General features: G+C 38.4%; 3 protein-coding genes across 5 annotated transcripts; 1 reads left to right on the forward strand and 2 right to left on the reverse strand.

Moving 5' to 3' along the window:
* Positions 1-609: 609 nt before the first annotated feature.
* LOC103423747 (zinc finger protein CONSTANS-LIKE 6-like) lies at positions 610-6,425 on the reverse strand. Of its 3 annotated transcripts, none has more exons than XR_003768138.2 (3): positions 5,135-6,425; positions 4,438-4,766; positions 610-840 (listed from the first exon to the last, which is right to left on the reverse strand). XR_003768138.2 is itself a non-coding variant. In XM_008361828.4 (2 exons), the coding sequence occupies exons 1-2, from the start codon at positions 6,245-6,247 to the stop codon at positions 4,515-4,517; spliced, it is 1,365 nt and encodes a 454-aa protein (XP_008360050.2). In that variant the 5' UTR covers positions 6,248-6,425; the 3' UTR covers positions 4,062-4,514. The 3 variants fall into 3 exon arrangements, 1 of the variants encoding a protein (XP_008360050.2); XR_011574582.1 differs by having other exon boundaries at positions 737-865; XM_008361828.4 differs by lacking the exon at positions 610-840 and having other exon boundaries at positions 4,062-4,766.
* A 2,990-nt stretch (positions 6,426-9,415) lies between these two features.
* Positions 9,416-12,273, forward strand: LOC103451655 (protein FLX-like 3). The gene is made up of 4 exons (XM_029091718.2): positions 9,416-9,601; positions 10,761-11,296; positions 11,466-11,611; positions 11,743-12,273. The coding sequence occupies exons 2-4, from the start codon at positions 10,770-10,772 to the stop codon at positions 11,859-11,861; spliced, it is 792 nt and encodes a 263-aa protein (XP_028947551.1). The 5' UTR covers positions 9,416-9,601; positions 10,761-10,769; the 3' UTR covers positions 11,862-12,273.
* Positions 12,274-18,358: 6,085 nt separating this feature from the next.
* On the reverse strand, positions 18,359-20,147 carry LOC103451654 (3-ketoacyl-CoA synthase 6-like). The gene has a single exon (XM_008391068.4). The coding sequence runs from the start codon at positions 20,038-20,040 to the stop codon at positions 18,550-18,552; it is 1,491 nt and encodes a 496-aa protein (XP_008389290.2). The 5' UTR covers positions 20,041-20,147; the 3' UTR covers positions 18,359-18,549.
* Positions 20,148-24,123: the final 3,976 nt, after the last annotated feature.

Below are 24,123 nucleotides of genomic sequence, written 5' to 3' on the forward strand. Positions count from 1 at the left end.
TTTTTGTTTAATTGGGACCAAAATCAAAATCATGAATGGGTCAAACTCAACTATTATGCGGTTTGAAGAACAATTTATATGAAATGTGTTTTATCGTCGCGTGATGTTTCAATTTAGTGGTGCAGTACATTGTCGAGAAAAATTCTACAATATTATATTGTTCAATTGGAACGATATGATGACAATAACTTTAGGTTAAATTGCTAATTATTAAGGGGAAAGGGAATCGAACCCGCATCAGTGTGCATAAACATTATTGTATTTTGCCATTGCAATAAAATGTTATTTGCACCTCATAGTCAAATCACAGACACTATGTATCAAGAAATTATTGATTTATGAAAAATTATAAGCAAACTCTCTTAAAGTAAGATTCTCCATGAACTCTCACTCACCTTGTGTTTTTAGCATAATCCATGTGTCAATATTATAAAACATTGTGCCAAAAGCATAAGTTGACGAAAAGTTTAAAGAGAGTCATGCTTTTAAGATAGTCTCTTTTATCGTTTAATCCAAAAACTTGATGCAGCAATCCAACCAAAGATGGAAAGTAATCAGTCACACATTAATGTAATTAATGAAATTAGTTAAAATGGGGTGGGTCATCAGGATTTGCAAAACTCCTGGCCCAAAATAATGGGCCACTCACAATGTCCAATCCAGGAATTAAACCAAGGCAATCCGTACATCAAACTTGTTTTCGGACTCCTGCCGATCTGGAGTGTTCGACTGTGAGGCCGTCCAGAGCTCGTGCGTGTCACGTGCCAGGTAATCATTTGCCCTTCTTCCTTGTCCTAATTTCATCGGCTGTCTTCTTCTTTGCTTTCACACATTCTGCCCCTGTATTGGATCTAAAATTACATTTCTGCGTATAAATGGGAATACAATTTTATGGAGTTTCCATTAGAAAATAGAATGATGCTCAATAGTAAAGCATAATTAGAAAGGGACCAAAATTTGCTAATAAACTTTAACAATATATTCAAAATGTACACAAGATACAAATCTTAATATAACTGTAGAAGTATTAAGTAAATACAGTAAACACTAAAGCGGACAAAATCTGCACAAATAACAAAAGAAACCAACCAAAATCACAATTTTTAATATAACGGAAAAATAATTAATGTAAATGTAGCTAAACTAAAACAGACATAATCCACACAAATAACAAAAAAGAAACCCATCGAAATCTAGCATAATCCATGTGCAGCCTAAAACAACCAAAATTCTAAATGGTAGCACACAAGACTACATTATCTACAAATTCACAAGGTGGTACACCATATGTCATAATAAAAGTGGAGAGACATTGAAAACTATATTCAAAAGTGGAACATACCAACACTCTCATCCGCTTATGCTGTACCATGTGGTGTACCAGCTTTTATTCTAGGTACACAAAACACAACCTATGTCTTTGTAATTTATAGTTTATCCTTCTTCTTTTTTTTAGAATTAGTCATTAAGTCTAATATTTTGACTTAATTTGCTATTGAAAGTGTTAGTCACCTAAAAATATGGGCCATGCCTTTATCACATCATCATGTAACCATCATGTAACGATAAATTTAAAATTAGATAAAAATTTGAAGGTAAAAAATGTAATTTACCCCACATATAAAATTAGATTAGTTTTATATTCTATTACCACGGTCGGTTGGTAATATAAGATTGCATGCAGGGTTAGAGTAAAAGGGGAAAGCACAAAAACAGTCTGCTAATTTTCCACTTTTCCCTGAATGCCATTTAAACTAACCCGGAAAGTGGCAACACAAAACTGCTGATTTTCAACTTCGAATTTTCTAAAACTCGAGTTTGATTTTTTCTAGCTATTTTCAAGTCGGTATTATACGAGGCTTGTGGACGAATCGTGAACCCAACGTACGGCTCGGTAGGCATGATGTGGTCCGGGAGCTGGGACCAATGCCAGGCAGCCGTTGATGCAGTTCTTGAAGGACCGCCCATCACAGGAATTGATGCGGATGCGCTGCAGCAGAACACGAACCCGAACCTGGATCCTCCTCACATATCCGGGGACATACGCTATGTGTCTACGGACACAAACTCGGGCTGTTCGTCTCGTAACAAGGCAAGAACCCTGGAACAAGTTGAAAAGGTCCATAAACCGGCCCAAAGTCCAACCAGATTTTGCAACCGGGTCAAACATCAATAATTTGGCACCAATCTGCAATGTTCCCGACCCGGATGACTTGTACCCGAGTCCGCAAGGAAACGGGTCTAGCAGAAATCAGCAAGCTGCTGATGATCGAGATGGAGCGGCCGGAGCTAGCTCTTGGTCTTGTGTTACCTCTTCCAACCAATGTTAATTAATTTATTTATTATCTATTAATTTATTATTAAGATGTGGATGCTTGTGGGAGTGACAAGTGGATTAGCAAATGTTTTTTCCTTTTTAATTTGATTAGAAATGTTATAATTGGTTAGTGTATTTTAAATTGGTATGGAAATGTCTTATTAAAGAGTTTATGGTGAATTGTCAATTTAGCATTTGAATTATCACCTAAGTCAAAATTAGTACCTAAACTATTTTTTTCAAAAAAATCAGTCATTGAATTATAAAAATCTACCAATTACATTCCCAATATTAGATTCAAAGCTACTATATTCAATTTTTCGTCAATTTAAGTCACATTACTTGCATGTGATACACATTAGAGGGTATATTGATAATTTTTTCATAAAGAAATAGTGTATGGAGTTAACTTTTGAGGGTAAATTAGATGTTAGATTTGCAATCTATATATGAAATGGTAAGGGCTTATAGGCGAGGAAATAGCGGTATTACGCTCTAAAGTGTGTGAAGTGACTTAAGTTGACAAAAAATTTGATAAAATAGCTTTGAATATAATAGTAGAGACGAAATTAGCAATTTTTAATGAATTTAGAGACTTATTTTACCAAAAAAATTAATTTAGAGACCTAATGTCATTGAGATGAAAGTTTAGGTATTAAATCGGCACTTCACCCAAGAGTTTAAAATTGTCTTAATCAGTTTGGGATTAAAACTTTAAATGAATCTTGATACTTAGCACTCATAGATGAATTGGAATTGTGTGTCAATTTCTACACTGATTTATATAGAAGAAGCAGAGTGATTGTTTCAATATAAATAGTGATCAATGCTCTCACAAAAAAAAAAAAAGAAGTTCATTATTGGATTTAGACCTTGTAAGTCAGCATATTATTTCTGTTAGAGATCAAGAGAAGCTTAGTATTGAAGTCGAGTATGAGTTCATAATTTTCGTTTATTGAAAGTCAGATTAATTCTTACAAATTAGGCAAGTTGAAGTGCTAAACTACCTTCAAAACTTATGCATAACCAGTTATATCAAAGTCTAGCTACCTTTCCCTCAGTTTCAAGAATTGGAGAGAGCCAACCTGACACGCCCCGATCCTACTATTATCCAAATATCAGGATAAGCACGTGTTGGCCAACACCCGAAGGTGACGAAATCCATTTATTGAATACATGAGGATTAAAATAAGAATAAGATAAGAGAAATTTAAATAGAATTAATATTAAGATTATGCATGACATGTCCAGAGCATACGTCTAATACAAAGTACAAGCGGAAATTAAGATAGAGAGTGATATTACAACAGATGCCGAAGCAGAGAGAATATAGCATGATATCAATGGTAGGGGAATGCCTCGTAGATGAGATCGTATTCATCTACCAGTGATATCGTGCTATATTCTCCCTGCTTTAGCATCTGTTGTAATAGCACTCTCTATCTTAATTTTCGTTGTACTCTGTATTAGACGTATGCTCTGAATATGTCATGCATAGTCTTAATATTAAGTATATTTAAATTTCTCTTATCTTATTCATATTTTAGTCCTCATGTATTTAATAAATGACGGCAGCACATGCCTATCTTGGTATTAGGGAAACATCGGGATCAGGGTGTCTCACAACCCCCAATATAATACCCCCTCTCCTTCGTAGACCCAACTTAAATAGCCAAAATAGAAGAAACATGCATTGCAATCATCAAAATATAAAATCCCTATAGGGTATAGGGCTACCACGGAGTGAATTCGCATCCAAACTATCGGATGCAAATAATTGCCTTTTTATAACAGAAAATTGGGTATGAAAATTGTTACAGTTACTAACAACGAAACAAGATGAGCCTACATCCGTAAAATTTTGACCCATGAGCTATATATATACATACATACATACATATATATACATACATATATATATATATATAGGGAATTGATATTGACACTCAAAAAATCTCATTTTACATTCTAAACTTTCTATATTTGAAAAGAAAAATATATTTGTGAGGGATGTAGAATGAGATTTTTGAAGTGCTAATAACATTTCCTTATATATATATATATATATATATATATATATATAGAGTCAAAAATGTTTATTTGAATAATAATTGATGTACCTGCTTGTGCATGTATACACAAACTCAAGTTTACTATGAGGTAAACTATGGACTCAACCACCGGGCGGGAGGGACGTTCATCTGGCAGGCACGGGAAAAGCAGATCCTGCAAAGGATGCTTTCTTGACAAACCTCCCTTTCATTCTTGGTCTCTTCTCGGCATTCAGCTTTCGAACTTCGTACCTTATTTTCTTCGAGAACAGCCTTGTCCTCCTCTTTTCTCTATATCTCGACACCCTCGCCTCCCTCCCTCCGTCCGCCATTGCCGGGTGAATTCCAAGCCCGTTCATATCCCCATAAGGGTAATGAAGTTCAGCTCCACATGCACTCTGAGAAGGTCACAAACATATTTGTTAATTACTAAGAACTAATTATAATTTGGCACTAACTCTATCTGCTTACGAGTTAATTAAACAGATATCAATTGTTCTATTTATTGTATCCCTCCACAAATATAATCAATTATATTAATTGATTTATTTATCAATTATTGAATTTTATTTTATTTTTTTGAACAAAAGGTCAATTATCGAATTTGAACATAAAATTTCTTTCACTTATATATGAGATTTGAACTGAAATTGAACCTCATATATATATATATATATATATATATATATATATATATATATATCCATATGACTTGTACTTTACACGAAAGGAAAAGTATTGAAGATTTAGGGCAGTAAGTACAAACCATGTAGTCAGGCAAGCATTCGGAGTCGAAATCCGGGCGGTCACCGGAGGTCCACGGGGAGCCATCCCAGGCTGTAATTACCGCCTCGTAATCCAGCCTCAAAATCATCTTCCTCTTCTTGCTGTTATCTGTTGCATCGTCGTCAGCCTCCTCACGTTCATGATCTTCTGTACTACAATTACTATAGATTCCCACTCTCAGTTTGTCATCCTGCTCACCGCACGATGCTGGCGAGTCATCGTAATCTTCAATATTCAATGCAAACGGCTCCCTCATCATGTCAATCTCACTCTCCCCTAATTGGCACCCCATAAAATCAACGTTGTCTGTTCCCTCTTGATCATCATCCTCCTCAAGCTTCACTCTACCATTCGATTCCTTTTTTTTACAATCCATCAACCCTAACCTTTCCATCCCAAAACACTCGTCATCATCAAGGCCTCTCCCCAGCAAACTATCCACGTCAGCCGCGAACTCCGCAAGATCCATGTCGCTCGGAGGCAGAAACGCATCGTGGCCGTTAAAATTCGGCAAAGACGAAACTGCTTTTGATTCGCTTCCGACATGATCAGAAACAGTAATAAGATTGGTAGCTTCATAATTAGGAACTGCATCTTCCTTAGAATTATCAGAGTTATTGCAAAGCTCCGCAACAAACGGATCGAATATCGGAACCCTATAAAGCAGCTGCTGGTCCTCTGTATTTTCTTCATCGTACGAGTTATTATCATCTCCCCCAACTTCCGGAACCTGCGGAAACAGGTTCCGGACGCCATCCTGGGATTTTCCATGATGTGTCATGGACTTCCCGCCTCTCGGTGTCCGTGCCTTCCGCGTGAACCCGCGGTGCCAAGACGGTGCCGCTGAGGTCTCCGAAACAGCGCTCGCTCGATCATCTTTGTTGCTAGGTTTGAGCGACGACGCCGTCTTCAAGAGAACTCTTTTGTGCCGATGGGCCAACTGGTTGGCTGAGTGCACGGCGGAGTCGCAGGCTTGGCATAAGAAAGCGTCGTCGGCAGCGCAGTACCAACGAGCTCTCTTTTTTATGCAGCTGTCACACGCTCGGGCAGTTTTACCGCCGACGGCGTTTGCCACTTTCTTGCTAGAATTCATCAAAGAAAACAAAATTCGACACAAAATTTGAAATCCCAAAAGCTTTTTCTGAGAGAGTACAGTTAAATAGTGCGAATTCGAGAGTAGCAACTGTCTGCTAAAATGCACTTTTATATAAGTGAAAAGCGCAAGAAATAATTAGGGTGGGAGTGCATGCCCCACAACCGGTGCTTTTACAGAGCATAAAACAGCGAAGGCAGCTCTTGGATCTGCACTTTTGGGGAGGAGAGAGAGAGAGGACCGTACTTTCGGGCCCTCAGAGAGGCTTATCTGTTTCCCAATTGGTCGAGTTTACAAATTCGATCCGAATCCCCGGCTTCCCATTAGCTATTTCTCCCTACAGATTTCTTGTTTCGTAGTGATACGGGTCCCATCTCTCACTTTCTTCTTATCCGAATTGTAAAAAGACCGTTTTGTTAGTTTTTCATCCCTGCCATGGTCCATCGGTACTAGTTTAAATTTCGGAGTTTTGCATTTCCTCCAGCATTGTGGTCCTCCCATGATCCACGTGTCCTCTAAAAAGAGCTTGGCTTCTATCCATCGTAAAGAACGAAGATCCTCAGAATTTTTAAAACATGTCGGTTCATCGTATATCGTACGGTCAGATTTCGTCGGGTACTATTTATATTTAATTTTAAATAAAAGTATTTAAAATAATTTTTGACAACACAATATACGATAAACGATAAATTATCATAATTTAAGAACTTCTAAGATCTTCACAAAAAGGATTCGGATATGATACTGATTCCATCGTAGATCCTCGTTGGAGTGTGATAGGACCAATCATCTAATAATATCAGTCCTCGTGCATAAAGATCATTTTTTTCACCCTAGAAAGGTAGTACTCATTAAAACAAAAAAAACAGGATAATGTTTGAGAGCATGAATTTGTAGATAAAATTTGCAAATCAAAAGGTGTTCATAAATAAGAATGAGCACGTTTTTCGATGCTTAAAGTCATAATTCAATTACCAACTTTCATGTCATTTAGTTTACAAAACTTTGTCTGTAAATTTAGTTTCTCTAGTATTTCCTAAAACATGGATCTAACTCTAACAGTGAATTGTGGTCTTGCTGCGTATATAACTCTCAAATTCTACGCCGCTTTTATCATTTAGATTACAAGTTAACTTTGTGTAGGAAGTGATTTATCGAACTTTTATTTTCTTTTTCAAGTTGATGGATAAAAAGTCACTCCTGACTAGTAGTAGAAATAGATGGGTTGGATTAAGAATATGAACACAGCCAATTGAGGCACGACCTTGACGTACAAAAAATGTTTGAAAAGAGGTCGTTGATGATTAGTGGTTTGAATTCACACATCTCGTTGTCAGGAACGAAGCTAGAGATTTGTATGAGCGCGGACATCCTCAAACAACAAAGTCACAATTAAATATCTCAAAAATTTATAAACAAAACACTAATATATTAATCCATAAAGTTTTTCATAAAACATATTACATTATTCCTCGAATCGTTTTCATGTTTTGAAAGCATTGTATAACAATATCATTACCAATACCATTAATTATCTCTTTATATAAAAATAATCATGTTATCATTCATCCATTGATTTCTAAATTAGAAAGCTAAATTCTAAATTGAAATGCCAAAAACAAATTAATGAAGTAGAGTTGTATAAAATACCTTATGGAGTAAAATTCTTGTGTTGAATTTTGATAATTATTACTTGAACTCAAACTGTCTATAACACTCCAAATTCAATTGAGTTTTGAAAGGGGAGGAAAAATCTGGAGAAGTTGAGGACTGGAATTGTTTTGCCGTGGTGGGATGAGTTTTGTGTGGATTAACGATCTAGGGTTAGAAAAACGGGGAGGCACAATTAAATTAATTGTTAATCAAATTGTCATCAGGTAGGGCATTTGGGATCCAAAATGGTAGACTAGTTTAGTTGCCTACCAATTTTTTTAATTGTAGTTTAATTAGGGCTGGTTATTGAGAATTGGAACACAAGCATACAATTTTTTTTTAAATGAGTGGGGGCAGCCGCCCCCCTTAGGCATACACTAGCTCCGTCCTTGCTCTTATCTAGTTAATTAGATAAAAGGATAAGTAATAATTGTGTATGAATAAAAGGTGACGTGGAGATCATATAAATTGCAGAAGATTACCGCAACGGCCAAAAGGTCGTTGAGAATTGAGACTTTTCTCCGAGAAAAATATGTCGACATGGTATTATTATTCCTTGTTTTGGTTACGTTGAAAGGGACTTGTGTGTAGCTATCTCTGTGTGTAGGACCTAAACAGTAATAGCCCATCCCTCTCCATCTCTGTCTAAAATAATTTTAGAATCTCACTCACTTGTGTATGTTTGTCTACAACTGTACAACATGTCAACATGTACGTATGGGATAAGGTTTTGGTAACATGTTTTGTAATATTGGTATCGGTATGCGTATGGGAGAAAATGATGAATGAAGGATTAAGGGAGGAGTAGGAGAAACAGAGGATAATACGTCAGAACAAAATCTGTAAGTGAAAACAACTTAAAATTATTATTGGTGTTTAGTTTTTAAATTTTATATTGTGTGTTATTGCACTTACATTTCTTTCTCTTCCTTCCCTTACGTACTTCATTTCTCCTCTCTACCACATAACGAAAAACAATGACAAATGTATTGACTTCTATTGGATTTTCCATAAAATATTTCCCACCACATGAATTTAAGAAGGGATATTGCTAACCCATTTGTACATTCTACACACTTGTTAATTTTTTAACATTGATCATTTTCTTCAATCAAACAGTCGAAATTTGAGGGTGTGTGGATAACACTTCCCTTTAAGAAGTAATATAGGACTCATCAACTAGTGAGTTAGAGAACTTCAATTACGAAAGAAATGAAAAACCAAACGATGTACATAACTAATCAAATAGATAATATTGAACCTGTCACACTGAGAGAGGAGAATTTGGGTTGTCAGGCAATGAACCCGTCACAATAGATTATATTGAACTCGTCATTCACGATATTCAAACTTAAGACACTGATAGGTGAAAAAGAATACTACTAGATTACAGTACTAAGTGCATAATTTAAAATATAATGTTGGGCTATTGTTGAAGTCTACCTTTACGTCAATCACCGGGCCTAAGGCCCATATTGATTTGTAACATTTTAAGTTCGGCCAAGAAGGCCCATTAACCATAGAAACCTGAGAATGTTAAGCTTTGAACTTTGGGCAACAATGGCAATTTCGTCATTGAGAAATCCAATCGCCTCGTTGCCTTGGGTGTAGGGTTGGTTGGTAATTTGCCGAGCTGCTGAGGCAAACCAGTGTTCCCGTCCAAGATCAGAGGCTCGCGTTCGGTCTAAAGGCTCAACCTTTGTAAGTGTTTGCTTGAAACGGTGTCGTTATTTGTCAATTTACAGCAAGCTCTGCAACTTTCTTCGCACTCTGTAATTTTGCTCACCTGCATATATGGATAGATGTTATCTTCGCCATTAATTTTTTTCGCATGAAATTATGGATACAGCCTTAATTTTACTTAATCAAACTTTAACATCGGAATTTGTATTGATTCTAAATTTTCCTTCATTAATTATATCTGATTATGGAACTCCCAAGTGCAATTATGCAAAAGCATGTTTCCAGCTTTAAGAATTATACTTCTAAGTGAAAGTTTTGGACGTTTTAGAGATTGGAATGCAGAGTTGTAGTTGATGTAATCGAAAACACCGAAACCATTGATGCAGTTCAAAGAGGAATTCGATGGTAGTAAGTTATTATGCAGAGTGAATCATGCACTTGGAGGATGACAAAGACCTTCCGTTACAGTTTTTGAACGAAAGAGGGAATTCGGGTGCACATTTTGTCACCGAAGATGGTTCCATAGGTTTGCCGATAAAGAGGAATTCGAGGATATATAGTCCTTTTTTCTATTAGGATGGGATTCTATATATATGTATTAGTTAGTTCGTTGCAAGTAGTGAACTGATCGCAGTTAAGATGGACGTTTATGATTTACTATTTTGTAGGTGTTGTCTGCGATTCGCAAGATCAATTCAGAGTATTGATTATGCTCCTAAGTTAGAAAAAATAAGGATGATTAAGCAATATTCTCTACATCGATGCGTATTTAAGTGCTTAGTGTTGAATTACTTTGAGGAGCTAATTTGACACCGATATATGAGGTTTTTATTTCTTTTTGAAAGAACGAGATAGGAGTTCATCATTTGAGGTTATTTAATTGTCATGTTTAGCCGACGTGTTTGAGACTTGTTACCTTTTAAAGTATGATCTGTGATCTGATGGAAATGGAATCCATTGTAGTACTCCATAGATCTTAAATGGCATCATTAAAACAATCGGGGAAGCATGGAATCAATGAAGAGCAAGGATTTTACGTATATTTCCATTCAATTCTTTTGTTTCGGTAGCTCTGTTCCTTGAACAGCTGGACCAAGGATGATGTTTCATCTTCTGTCCTAATTTATGTCTCCCTTGATCATACTGAACTAGTGTGATGATGGCATCATTACTGCAGGATCTCCCGATGTCAGGGAGAAACCGTGTGTCTCGCCATTCTAACGGTTATCGAGGTTATCATGATGATCCACGACCTGTTATGAACAGAGGGCCGGGATCCTTGTCTATTCACCTTGCAGCTTTGGAAGAACAACTTGCTGTGCAGCATAGAGAAATGCAGCGAATTATTGCTGAGAACCGGCTTGTAATTGATGATAATACCCTTCTTCAAAGGCAATTGGCAGATGCGAAAGATGAAATTCATAGACTGGGGCAGGCTATACCTAAAATCCGGGCTGAGAAAGAGGCGCAGTCTCGGGAGTTGATTGAGAGAGGATTGAAGCTAGAAGCTGATCTCCATGCTACAGAGCCTTTAAAGGCAGAAGTTGTGCAGTTAAGAGCTGAAGTTCATAAATTAAATAATTTACGGCAGGAACTGTCTTCCCAAGTCCAAGGTCTGACACAAGACGTTACTCGGTTGCAAGTGGAGAATCGGCAACTAATTGCCATGGGGGCTGATATTGATGGGATGCGAAACGAGCTTGTCGAGACCAGGTTTTAACAATGCATTTTTAATTAGGTTAATAGCCAAAATAGTATCTTGCTCTTCTTTTCCTTTTTAGGAGATGGGTGCACACATTAGGAAAACGCTTAATGCGTTTTCAACCACGTTAGCTGCTGCTCTTTTGTCTGCATATTTGGATTGATTTTGCAACTTTTTTAGGAGAGCTTATGAATTTGAGAGGAAAGCCAATGAAGAACAAGTTGAACAAAAGCAAGCAATGGAAAAGAACCTCGTTTCCATGGCTCGTGAAATAGAGAAGCTAAGAGCAGAGCAGCTGAATGCAGACAGGAGGGCACGAGGACTAGGTGAATCTCCATCTCTCTCTCGCTCTTTCTCACCCATGCGCGCATACACACAAACACAGAGAACTCTAGCGCTCATGGGCCTCTTACTCCGGCAGGCAAGTTGTTTTGACTGCTCTCATGTTTATGTATAGGTGGTGGGGGTTACGGAATGATGAATGGAAGTCCCGAGATGAGATATTCAGGTCGTCCGTATCGCAACGGCTATAGCACTGGTTGGGGACCCTATGATAAGCGTGGATCACGGCATTAAGTTGTCCTAAGAATATCGAATGCTCGGGAATTGGTAAAAGAATAGAGATCTTGGCCATGTATTTTTTTTTCTTTACTTACGACAAGATGAGATGTTGGAAGTGAGTAGTAGGCAAGACAAACGTATGAAAGGGGAAGCGGGGTTGTGTCATAGGTTCCGTTTTGGAAGTAAATATGGACAAATTAATATCATTTTAAGGGGGTTTTTAGATTGCTTCTGGAATGATTACTGATTTATGACAATCAAAAACCCTTTAAACTAGTTGTATAGTAGAATTTGTAGGTGTTGGCTCAGAGAAGCACTTCAGGAAGAAGCACATTGTCACATGTCTTCTTAAGGAAAAACTTCTAGATACTTTGTCAAGAATCCTTGGATTTTCAATAGAAATTCCAATGTGCACATCTTCCAGGGACACTGAATTTTTTTTTCTTTCTAAATGTGGATGGTAGCTTATCACGGGTACATCGTTACCGTGAAATCTTTTGCCTATGCCTTGTAAAAGTCGCTTACACATATTGGATTATTGACATAAGGCATCACAAAAACCACATATTCGTACTATATAACTCATTATCCTAAAGGATAATATATAAAATAAAATATATAAAAAAAAGATATATATAAAGATGAATATCACAAATGTTTTAAGTATAAAAAAATGAAATAAAAAGCTTTTTATTTAAGCTGTTGGGTTTTGACTATGTAGCATTTAAGACGGGGCGGGCCGATAGGCCCAACATACCATTGGTCTAGGGATAGAACTTCTTTGCTGAAAAGATCAGCAGCTGCTGATCATGAATCACGGTTGGATACGTGTTCAAGTTTAATTAAAAAAATCAAATACTTGGTCCAACTGTAATTACTAATCAGCTGCTGATATTTCAGGTGCCATGTCCCAATATGTGCAGTGGAAATTTGGAAGTAATTATTTGCCACCGGCCCAGTAGGGCCGGCAACATTGCAGCTGGATCCATATGTCTGCCCATGAATCCATAAGTCTCCATCGTGGACGGTACTAACATGCTCTGTTTTAAATTAAAAGAAAACAGATAAGGAAAATAAAAATATCAATAAATTCTAGGCCAGAAGTTATTTTTCTGACCATTTATGTTAGAGAAAAGAAGAAAGTAAAAGTTGAAAGGGAAATGTTTGTTATCTCACTAGCACCGTCTCTTTAAAAGAAAAACAAACTTTTCAAAATTCATTTTGTATCACCGCATTCTAAAACCGTTAAGTTTTCCATCTAAACAAATCATGCACATCTCCATGGCCTCACCTTCCCCTCGCACCTACCCCCACCCTTCTATCTAGATCAGGAAGAATTTACTAGAATATGGAAATGGGTAGAGCGAGGTGATAAAAATCAAGTCAGACATTTGGAATTGGTGACATACACAAACATTTCCTAACGTTAAATTTTTGGTTTAGAGTAGGGAGACACCTGTCGGGTTGGAGGTAATGTGGATGATATTTTTGCATGCAAGTATGCAAACACCCAAATTAGCTGTTTTACAGTTTACTAGCTAAGTCTTTCTTCTACGACAGTTAATTGGGGACGACAGTTCATGGCATGCATGCCACCATGGTTCCACAGTCTCGTCGTCTGCAATGGCCAGTGCTGGCTCGCCACTGTATAATTGTTGTAATATTAATGGCATGTGCAGCTCTGCGTATTTTATTTAATAACTTCTTCACCCTTGCATCCACAACCATGAAGTCATTCACCAGTATACATAGGCATACACTGCTCAGCGTTTCAATTGGTCAGATAATGAAATTAAAGAGAGACGACCAATGTGGCAGCAATGAAATCCCCACTATATGTATTATACATATAAAATTAGAAATTTGTAGCTGAAGCCTGAAACATTGGACAGATGAACACACACACACACACATATATATATAGGTTTTGTTTTTCATAAATGATCCTTGAAATTAAAAATCAATCAATGTAGTCCTTAAAAATAGTTGTGACAAATCAACATGGTCCTTCCGTCACAATTCTGTTAAAAATTTAGTTAAATGCTGATGTGACACATAAATGGGTCCTACAAGATTTACTGGTTTTTATCACAAATGGTCCCTGAAATTGACTCACACCATCAAGATGGGTCCTGAAATTGAGCCACACTATCAAGATGGTCCCTGAAATTGAAAATCGATCAATATAGTCCTTGAAAATAGATGTCGCAAATCAATATGATCATTCCGCCACAATTCTATAGATTTTTTTTGTTATGTGCTAATGTGGGTTAATAATTAATTAAAATAGTTGTCTAAATACCTTTTTGCACAATGAATTTTTTTTCTTCTTCTTATATTAGGGCCTAATCCGAAGAGAGATCCATTCCATAAATTCTCAAAGGTAAGAGGGGGTGTGGAAATAATTTTCAACCAACAATAGACGCACATCGGGTATAACCTCATTATGTCAAGGTAGACCTTGATGTTCTTTGCATCACCAGACCACCATAGAATTGCCGAACAAGCTCTCCAAGATTAAGGTTGAAGATGTTGATCGCCTAAATATTAACGGTGATGTCCCAAAAGTCATTGCCAATCGGCCAAGCCGTCACCAAAGGTGATCTAGATCCAGGTTCAATTCGGTGAAAGGTGTTGAAGTGTGTAAAGATGGGTATATTGAGATTTTTTAGAGAATAGAGAGCGAATAAGGTACAGAAATGTGGACTCGGATCAGAGGTGATTGCAGGATTGGGTTTTTGGGTTGACAACTTTTTTTTAACTACTAAATTATTAAGCATACTTGTATTTTTTTTAAAATTTAATTAGACTTGTATGACTCATTTATGTGTCACATTAACACATACAAATTCTTTTACAAAATTGTGACGGAATGACTATATTGATTTGAGACACTTGCGGGACTACATTGATCAATTTTTAATTTCAGGGACCATTTTGATGTTCCGAGTCAATTTCAAGGACCATTTGTAAGAAAAAAATGATTTATGGGGCCCATTTATGTGTCACATTAGCACTTAACAAAATTTTTAACAGAATTGTGACGGAATGACCAAATTGATTTGCGACACCTATTTTCAGGGACTACATTGATTGATTTTCAACTTCAGGGACCATCTTGATGGTGAATATCAATTTCCAGGACCATTTGTGATAAAAAAAAACCATATATATATTAATACATATTTATATATGTCTTAATCGATCATCTGTCACCAGTCTGCTGGTCCCATGCATCGTCAATAATCAATCCAATATATATATATATAAGCAATATTTATGTTTGCATAAAGGACAAGGATTGTCTGCCCTCCCACTTCCGATGCCCTCCTGTTTGTGTGGTCACGGTTGAGCCACATCAACCTTTTATATTACTATTCATTTTTGTCTTATTATCTCTATAAAAAAAACAATATAAAATGTTGACGTGGGTTAACAGTGACCACACAAAACAGGAGGGCACGGGAGGGCACCGGAAGTGGGAGGGCAGACAATCCTTGTCCTTGCATAAATTAAGTAATTAACTGGGAACACACTGATAAAGTTATAATCCTTGATTTTCAGTGCTTCACATTCGGGAAGAACAGCCCTAATTTTCAATGATCCAGTTAATTACTGAAAATAATCATCTGTTGGCAATAAGTAAGGGCACAGTATATGTTAACTAAGTTTCTACAGCATTTCAAGAGTATTAAATACCAAATTTTTAGAAATTTACAGCTTTAATTGGACAAGAAAGATTAATTAACCATGCATCCACATTAACCTCGTTTGTAAATGATGAAAATTTCGACGGCTAGCCGCTTCCATGGATCTGCTTATTAATCCAGTCACGAGATATGGATCTTTTTCTCCGTGTGTGTGTGTGTGTGCATGTATATATACACTCACATATCTAACTTTAATTTATTAATGTGCATTTGTTTACCAGAAAGTTCTGGTTTCAAATGCATTCACGCACTTAGTTTACATGTAGCTAGGGTTAGCTAACCCAGAAATCAGCTTTTCCCTCCTATGAAAGATTTCCCTTCATATTTTGGACCTGTAGACCCGTAGAATACACGTATAACCCGCCAGGCACCACCAACTCTAGCTACTACGCATGCACGGGGCCAGAAGCTTCATAGCCTTAAATCCAGGACCTCTTATTTTACCTGCATTTTGGATGGCGTTGCAACAAAATTTATGAGGCTATATCCTTTCCAATTTGGTGGTCCTCAAAGTCCTTGTTTATTACTTAATTGGCCGGCATATTAACTTGTGTAATAAACTGAACAAAAAGATACAGGAACATTTGTCTTGAGGACAATTTTGTGAGTTAACACTACGTGTTGAACAAAAATTGCATCTATCATCACATAAGCAGGTACACATATTTTCTGAAAATTAAGATTAACTATCGTCGAGTTTAACTCTTATATTTTGTATATGTTTGTTTCAGTTAATTAAAAGCTTCCCGTTACTGTTAGTATCACTATCAGTACTATAATATCCATCAACAATCACATAAGGTGACATATCACTGATCAATCCCTAGTTCCTTTTTTTTTTTTTTTGTTTCCCTCCAAAATGTTAGGCGGGTAATATTAAATACGAATAGAAACATTTACGTCAGATGTCAAAGTAATAGACAACCTAGCATATCTAGCACACTTCAATTTAAACACGCTTATTCTCTACCTCTATATATACAAATGTGAATAGAAAAAAAAAAACTTTTCCATGAATGAAAGATATATAATTAACCTTATTCTCTATCATCATCGTCGTCATCGTGGTCATCTGCCTCAAGGTTCATTTATGGTCGGGACAAGTTTTCACTTCTAGGAGGATAAAAATGATTTCGACAGATGTAATGTTTATTCCAGTCAAACGGGACCTTGAACAACTGTGTTAGTTTTGCACCAATATCAGCGGTGGAGTTGGTTGTCCTCCATTTATTTTCAGAAAACAACCAATGCGTGGTATCTGCAAATCCAGCCTAGCTAACTATCATCCTATCCCGTTTCTTGTTACGTCATATCTTTACAATTTAAAACCCAATCAAATGTCGCTTAATTTGGTTCGGTTTCTAGACCGCTCTCGGGTACACACGGCAGACTCGTATTAGGTCATCGATGGCGCCAATTCATTAATGTATGATACCAAATTAAAATAAAATGGGAGCACGTACTGGTCGAGTGTGGCAATCACATATAGATGAAAGTTTGGAATGTTGAGTTAATGTTGTGTTTCGTCATCAGTCGATGGTGTAATGAGTTGATAGCTACAATATAGATACATGCAAAGTACAGCTTAACAAAGACGAACCAAAATCAATGCATCACATGCTGGAAACCTAAATTTAAAGCCATGGCGATCAATCAAAACAATCCCGCTGTACTTACAGATCGATGAATCCTATATATTTAGAGTTCATATCTTCTACACCCATTTTGTGTGTGGCTTATCTGTGACCTATATTAGTGATTGACATGTGTTAATAAAATTAAGTTTTCTTAACTTTGTTGTCATAAACTTAACATGTCAATCAATGGTGAAGATTTGATCTCGTACATTTACGGAAGAAGAAAAAATCATTAATAATTGAGGACACGATACCACTTCCTTTCTAACATTTCTTTCGGTGTACATATAATCAATCAAATCAAAACCATCTCATGTTAATTTTGTATATAAAAGTTACCCTAAAATTTAGCGATCTTGACTGAGTTGAGATCTGTAATCTGCACTGTTCTAAAAATCTTTGCCTAGCGTCGCCTAGGTCTCGTCTAGGCGCTAGGTGGCTGGCCACTGTTCTGATTAATGCCTAGGCGTTTGAAAATTAAGAAATGACGCCTAGACCTACTGAGGCGTCTGCCTAGACCGCCTAGGCACCCGTCCAGACTTGCCTAGGTCGCCACTCACTTAGACAAAAAATAGATAACTTTCATTTTGCATTTTATTTTTTTCTATAAATTGTAAGAGACTTGTTGCATACTAAATTAATGAACACACATTATATCCTTATTCCCCACGTTTTCATTATGTTCCAATACTTCATAATATATATGTCATTCTATTTTGTAGTTTATGATAAAATTATATATATTTATAGTATAAACAAACACTTATTTATATGAAATATAATAGATTTACTTAAATCCGTTTAGTCCGCCTACCGCCTAGGCGCTAGGCCCTAGCCTGCCGCCCGACTAGTGCCTAGCGTCTTTTAGAACCTTGGTAATCTGTTAAAAATCCAAAATTCCAGTAACAATAAGTTGTATTGTGTTTTCCTTACATGAGTTGAAAGACAGTATTACATCGATCAAAACCATACTCGAGCCAAGGTTACAAATTCATATAGAAAGAAGATATGCGAAAAAAGATAAAGAAAAAGAACATAGAGTTTTGCTATGACACATTGAAACGTATTTAAACGGCGTGAAATGATTTTTACACTTATAATTGAGGGAACAAAAGAAAATCGAAGCACAAAAACGAAGCGAAAATTGCAAAAAGAGAATGAGAGATGTTACAATAAACAGGTGTAAAACCATATTATATATATTTGAATTGAACAAATATTTAATTAGTTATAGTTTTATAACTGGATCAAAGAAAGGGCACCACCAAAAAAAAAAAAAAAAAAAAAAAAAACGCAACCACCAATCCCATTCACCATTTCATTATGAATTTTGTTTGTTTGTTGTTTGCTTTGACTTTAGAGCTTGACCACCTCAGGGATATGAACCGGGTAATTATCGATGCAATCAGCCCAGGGCCCATCTGACGTTGTTGTGATGGTCCGATTGCACTTCCAGACCGCGCTGTTGCACTTAAACCCGCTCCCGAATGCAATCTGCCAAACCCTATCACCTTTTTTCATCCTACCCTTCGCCTCGATGTACCCCAACTCGTACCACAGTGACGACGACGACGTATTGCCGAACCTGTGCAGTGTCATCCTCGACGCCTCGCAGTGCTCCGCCGACAGCTGTAAATTCTTCTGCAGCTCGTCGATCACCGCCCTTCCGCCCGCGTGGATGCAGAAGTGCTCGAACGCCTCTCGGAAATCAGGAATGTAGGGCTTCCATTTCGGGTTCAAGATTTTCCGGCCGATGAGCGTGAAGAGAAACAGCAACTGCTCCGACGCCGGCAGCACTAGCGGGCCGATCGTCGTGATGTTCGATTTCAGCGCTTCCCCCGCAATCGCCATCAGATCTTTAGAGAGTGAAATTCCAACGTTGCCTTCCTTGTCTTCTTCCTCGAACACGCACCTATACGCCTTGTCATCTGCTCCCTTGTGTGTCCTTACTACGTGGACCAATCGGTATTTTGCGCGGCGGTGCTCGGACCTCCTGTTTGATAAAAGCAAGGCGGCGCCGCCCATCCGGAAGAGGCAGTTAGGGAGGAGCATCGCCCTCTCGTTGCCTTGGTAATAGTTCGGGGTGATGATCTCGGTGCTGACGACCACCGCGTTGGAATTGGGATGCACCTGGAGGAGGTCGCGCGCCAAATCGATTGAAATGAGGCCGGCGCTGCAGCCCATGCCGGAGAGGTTGAAGCTCTTGATGTTGCTTCGGAGCTTGTACTTGTTGATCACCATCGCCGAGAGCGACGGCGTCGGCGAGAAGAGGCTACAGTTAACAATGAGAATATCGATGTCTTTGGGCTTGAGCCCAGTCTTCTCGAACAGAGAGTCCATGGCGGAGAAGATGACGAGCTCCGCCTCGCCCCTAGCGGCCTCCATGGTGGGGTTGGGCGGAATATAGTGAATCGCCGGAGGGAGGCAGGTCTCCTCCCCGAGGCCCGAGCGCTCGAGGATCCTCATCTGGAACTCGACGCTCTTGGGGTTGTTGCTGAGGTTGAGGCGGGAGTGCTCCATGAAGGTGGAGAAGGGGACGCGGCAGGTGACTGGAGGCTTGAAACAGGCGTAGTCGACGAGGTAGATGGAGCGGGGTTTGGACATAAAGTAGACGGTGGCGATGAAGATGATGAGGAATGAGGAGCAGAGGATTTGGACGAGATCGAAGTGAAGTGAGTCCCAGAGCTTGAGAAGCTCGTCGGGGCCGAGGCGGATGACCTCCAGTAGGATTCCGGCCATGATGAGGATGAGAGTGAGGGTAAGAATGTGGTTGACGAGGTACTGGTAGCCGAGCTTGACATACTTGAGCTTGACGGAGTTGGAGAAGTCCTGCATGATTGGAGGCATGGTTGGATGCTAGGTTTTCGGCAGAGAAGGAGAGAGTTGAGTAGAGATGAGAGTTGAGGGGGTGTGGTATTAGGTGGGAAAGGGGGGGGTGGGGATTTAAAGGCAACGGGACCGGGGCAATGAAGGTGGCAGATGAGGGGATTAAATGGGGAACTTCACGTCACTCAACGCTCACTTATCCTTGGTATTAATTATATTTTTCGCATACATTTCTTTTCCACGTGTAACTAAATCCATGCCCTAACATACATAGCTATAGCTACATCCAGTTTTGGGCTTTAAAACTTTACATGCATATCTTTATTTTTTGGTTCCACTAGTCATGATTCATGAGCTTCCCCTCCTGTAATTTGTCAAACATTAACAAGTCAGATAATGTTAGAGAGATGGATATATAATTGTATTTTGTGAATTCTCTTTTTAAGAGAAAAAAGAGCAGAGGTGTCCAACTATATTATTGTATGACTCGTTTCATAATAGCTTGAGACCCTTTGCGTTTTAGTTACAATCGGCCTCATGCTATTTTCACTTAGGGGTGTGATATCCACACACATTTTTTTACTTCTCTCACACCTTTTTGGTTTTTGGCCGTCGGATCGGAAGAATTAAAGAAGATCAACGAACAGAAATTAACAAGGGGTGTGTGAGAAGTAAAAAGGGGTGTGTGGATATCACACCCTTTTCACTTATTATGAGAATTGTTCTAAATGCGTTACCAAATATATTTTATTTGAAACTAAATAATTAGTTTCATATGTGCGATCTTTATAACCTAATTTATCAATGCGATCATACAAAACAAAAAGAGAGAAATTTTTTGTTGTGTCATATTAAGGGGTGGTTTAGGTATACAAACTAAACAGAATTTAATTTGATGTGTATTCTCAACTACATGACGATGATGTTATGAATTTGACTTCAAACCATATGCCTAAAAGTATATATAAAATTCGGAAAAAAAATTGAAAATAAAGTCAACTTGAGTCAGCCATTATAGTTAGGGAAATTAATTTCCAGTTCCTAATTAATGGTTGTTAGTTGTTATTTACTTGAATTGAAAAACAATTTTAGAAGGAATAAAAGACCTACAGGAAATGAGAAGGAGATTCACAAAAGTGAGATTTTTTATAGATTATCTATCACCTCATGTTTTTTACGGAATGTTTTATAATGTTGACAAAAAGTTCATGAATAGTCATACTTTGAGAGAGTTTACTTAATACTTCTCAAGTCTTATATTATAATTTTTTTTGTCAACCAATCGGATAAAAGTATATTTTATTTATTTCTCCTCCATTTTCCCTCTTTGGAAGGGTACATTAAACCTTTCTTGAAATTTGTCATGGTCATGGACGGAGCCAATGAAGGCTCAGTGGGGGCAGATACCCCCACTTAAGTGATTCGTTTGTTTAGTTGCAAACTATAATTATATAATATACACGGATTATCTTTGAAGAAAATATATGTATCTAATATCTAACATACATTCATTCTACTTATACTCCATATCAAATATTATATGAGCAATAGTGCTCTTGTTCTGTCATTCAAACCGAAAAAACCCTCTCCCGCCTATCATGTATTTATATTTTTCTCATTAATTTGCCACTTTCCACTACTATATTGAAATTTTTGTAACATTGGAATTGTGATATATCATCATTTGAAACCATCTTTAATATCATTGTAGACATTGAAATTTCGGTAAATAAATGTTGAACGATAAATCAAAGTTTCAACGCTCATGTATTACATAAATTTTACACGTAACGTGTGTCTAAACAAAAAATCGAAATAAGTTGGAAAAGTCATCAAACAGGACACGTGTCAACACCTGGCAGAAACGACTTATTTTATCTGGAATATTATATTCAAAATTAGGCCTTGAAAAATTCTATAAATAGAAGGCTAATTCATTCATTTAAGGGGGGAATTCATATTACACCTTGAAGCTCTGAAGCTCTGAAACTCCGAAGCTCTCAAGCAAATCCCGAAGGATCAAGAAAACCCCTTTTCGTTCTTCATCAAATCCTCCTTCAAGATCAAGCCCCGACGGCCCTTGAAGAAAGTGTTCTTCGTTCTTCGTTCTTCGTTCATCATTCTTCCAAGATCAAGCCCCGACGGCCCCTTGGACCAACAGTCATCCACCTTCAAGATCAAGCCCCGACGGCCCCTTGAAGAACTTCCACCAAATTCAAGATCAAGCCCCGACGGCCCTTGAAGAAAGTGTTTTTCGTTCATCGTTCATCGTTTTTCTAAGATCAAGCCCCGACGACCCCTTAGATCAACAACATCAACAAATCCACACGTCCAACCGTTCTTCAAGATCAAGCCCAAAAGCCCTTGGAGATCCATTCATCACTGTTCTTCAAAGATCAAGCCCAAAAGCCCCTTTGAAGATCCGCTCAAATCCACCTTCAAGATCAAGTCCACGGCCTTTGAAGAACGTTCATCCTTAGATCAAGCCCAACGGCCCTTTGGATCAATCGCACATCCACAAATCAACATCTTACGGAGATTGAATCAGAGGATCAAATTTGAGAGAGATTGTAACCCAAAATCATCAAATACAAATATTTGTTTGTGCACGTTGTTCTTGTCTCTTTCGTTTCAGGAATTTTCTGTGTTCACAAATTGGCACGCCCAGTGGGACTGTCTCTACCTCTCATCTCTTCCTCCGTTCAAGAAATATAAGCACACTTCCAAAATCAATGACATCAAGGAAGGCTCAAGCTGTTCCCATAACCGGCGCAAAGAACAAAGGCGCCCTCGCCGCAAGTGGTGTCACTTTGGGCATCACGACTCGAAGCAAAGCAAAAGCTACTTCTGCCACCTCTTTCACCTCTGCATCAACTCTGCCAAGGGAACGAGAGTACCCAAGGCACGAGCCTGTGATCACCTTAGCCTCACTAAGGGCACCAAGGGGGGAAAGACCAAGGGAATACTCCGAATCCATGCTCTCCGATGCCGATTCAAGGGGCAGTTCAGCCATGCAAGTCATGACCACTGGAGCAACTTCAATCGATGAACAGCTTGCTCAAATGAATGAAGCAATCACAAGGCTAACTCGAACTGTGGAAGAAAAAGACTTGCAAATCGCAGCATTAGTCAACCGACTGGAGGCGCAGGACAGCGAGAAACCCGACCCAGAAGATGATCCACTAAAGGGAGGAGCTGGCGGAGACGAAGAACCTCCGGTGAAGAAAATCGATGGAAAGCCGAAACCAGACCAAGCAGCGGCGCTCATGGGATCTCTCTCTATCCAGCAGCTGCAGGAGATGATCACCAACACCATCAAGGCACGGTACGAAGGGAGCTCTCATGCCTCCACGTTGTACTCAAAGCCTTACTCCAGGAAGATCGACGCCTTAAGGATGCCGAGGGGCTATCAACCGCCGAAGTTTATGCAATTTGACGGAAAGGGAAACCCGAAGCAACATGTCACACATTTCGTCAAAACCGGCAACAATGCAGGGACGGAGGGAGATTACCTCGCTAAGCAGTTTGTGCGCTCGTTAAAAGGAAACGCATTTGAGTGGTACACAAACCTGGAGCCCAAGTCCATCAACAGTTGGGAACAGTTGGAAAGGGAATTCCTCAACCGCTTCTACAGTACCCACCGCACTGTGAGCATGCTAGAGCTGACGAGCACGAAGCAATGGAAGGAAGAACCAGTCATGGACTACATCAACCGATGACGTAATCTAAGCCTCAACTGTAAGGACAGACTCTCCAAGATTTCTTCAATTGAGATGTGCATCCAGGGCATGCAATGGGGTTTACAATACATCCTTCAAGGTATCAAACCACGAACTTTTGAAGAATTAGCCACCCTTGCCCACGACATGGAGTTGAGCATCGCCCACCATGGAAAGAAGGAGCCAATCACCGATTTCAAAAAGGGATAAGGTGTTTACTTCAAGAGCAGACAATCATGGGAAAAAGCCCGCCAAGGAAGCTTTTACCACCAATACCACCCCTATCAAGACCTCGTCCGCGCCCGTCAAAATCTCTTTCAATAAAGCAAGGGAGATAAAAAGAAGTGAGCCTTCCCACACCCAAGATAGGTACAAAAACACCTTA

This window comes from Malus domestica, chromosome 13, assembly GCF_042453785.1.
Source record: "Malus domestica chromosome 13, GDT2T_hap1".
NCBI lineage: Eukaryota > Viridiplantae > Streptophyta > Magnoliopsida > Rosales > Rosaceae > Malus > Malus domestica.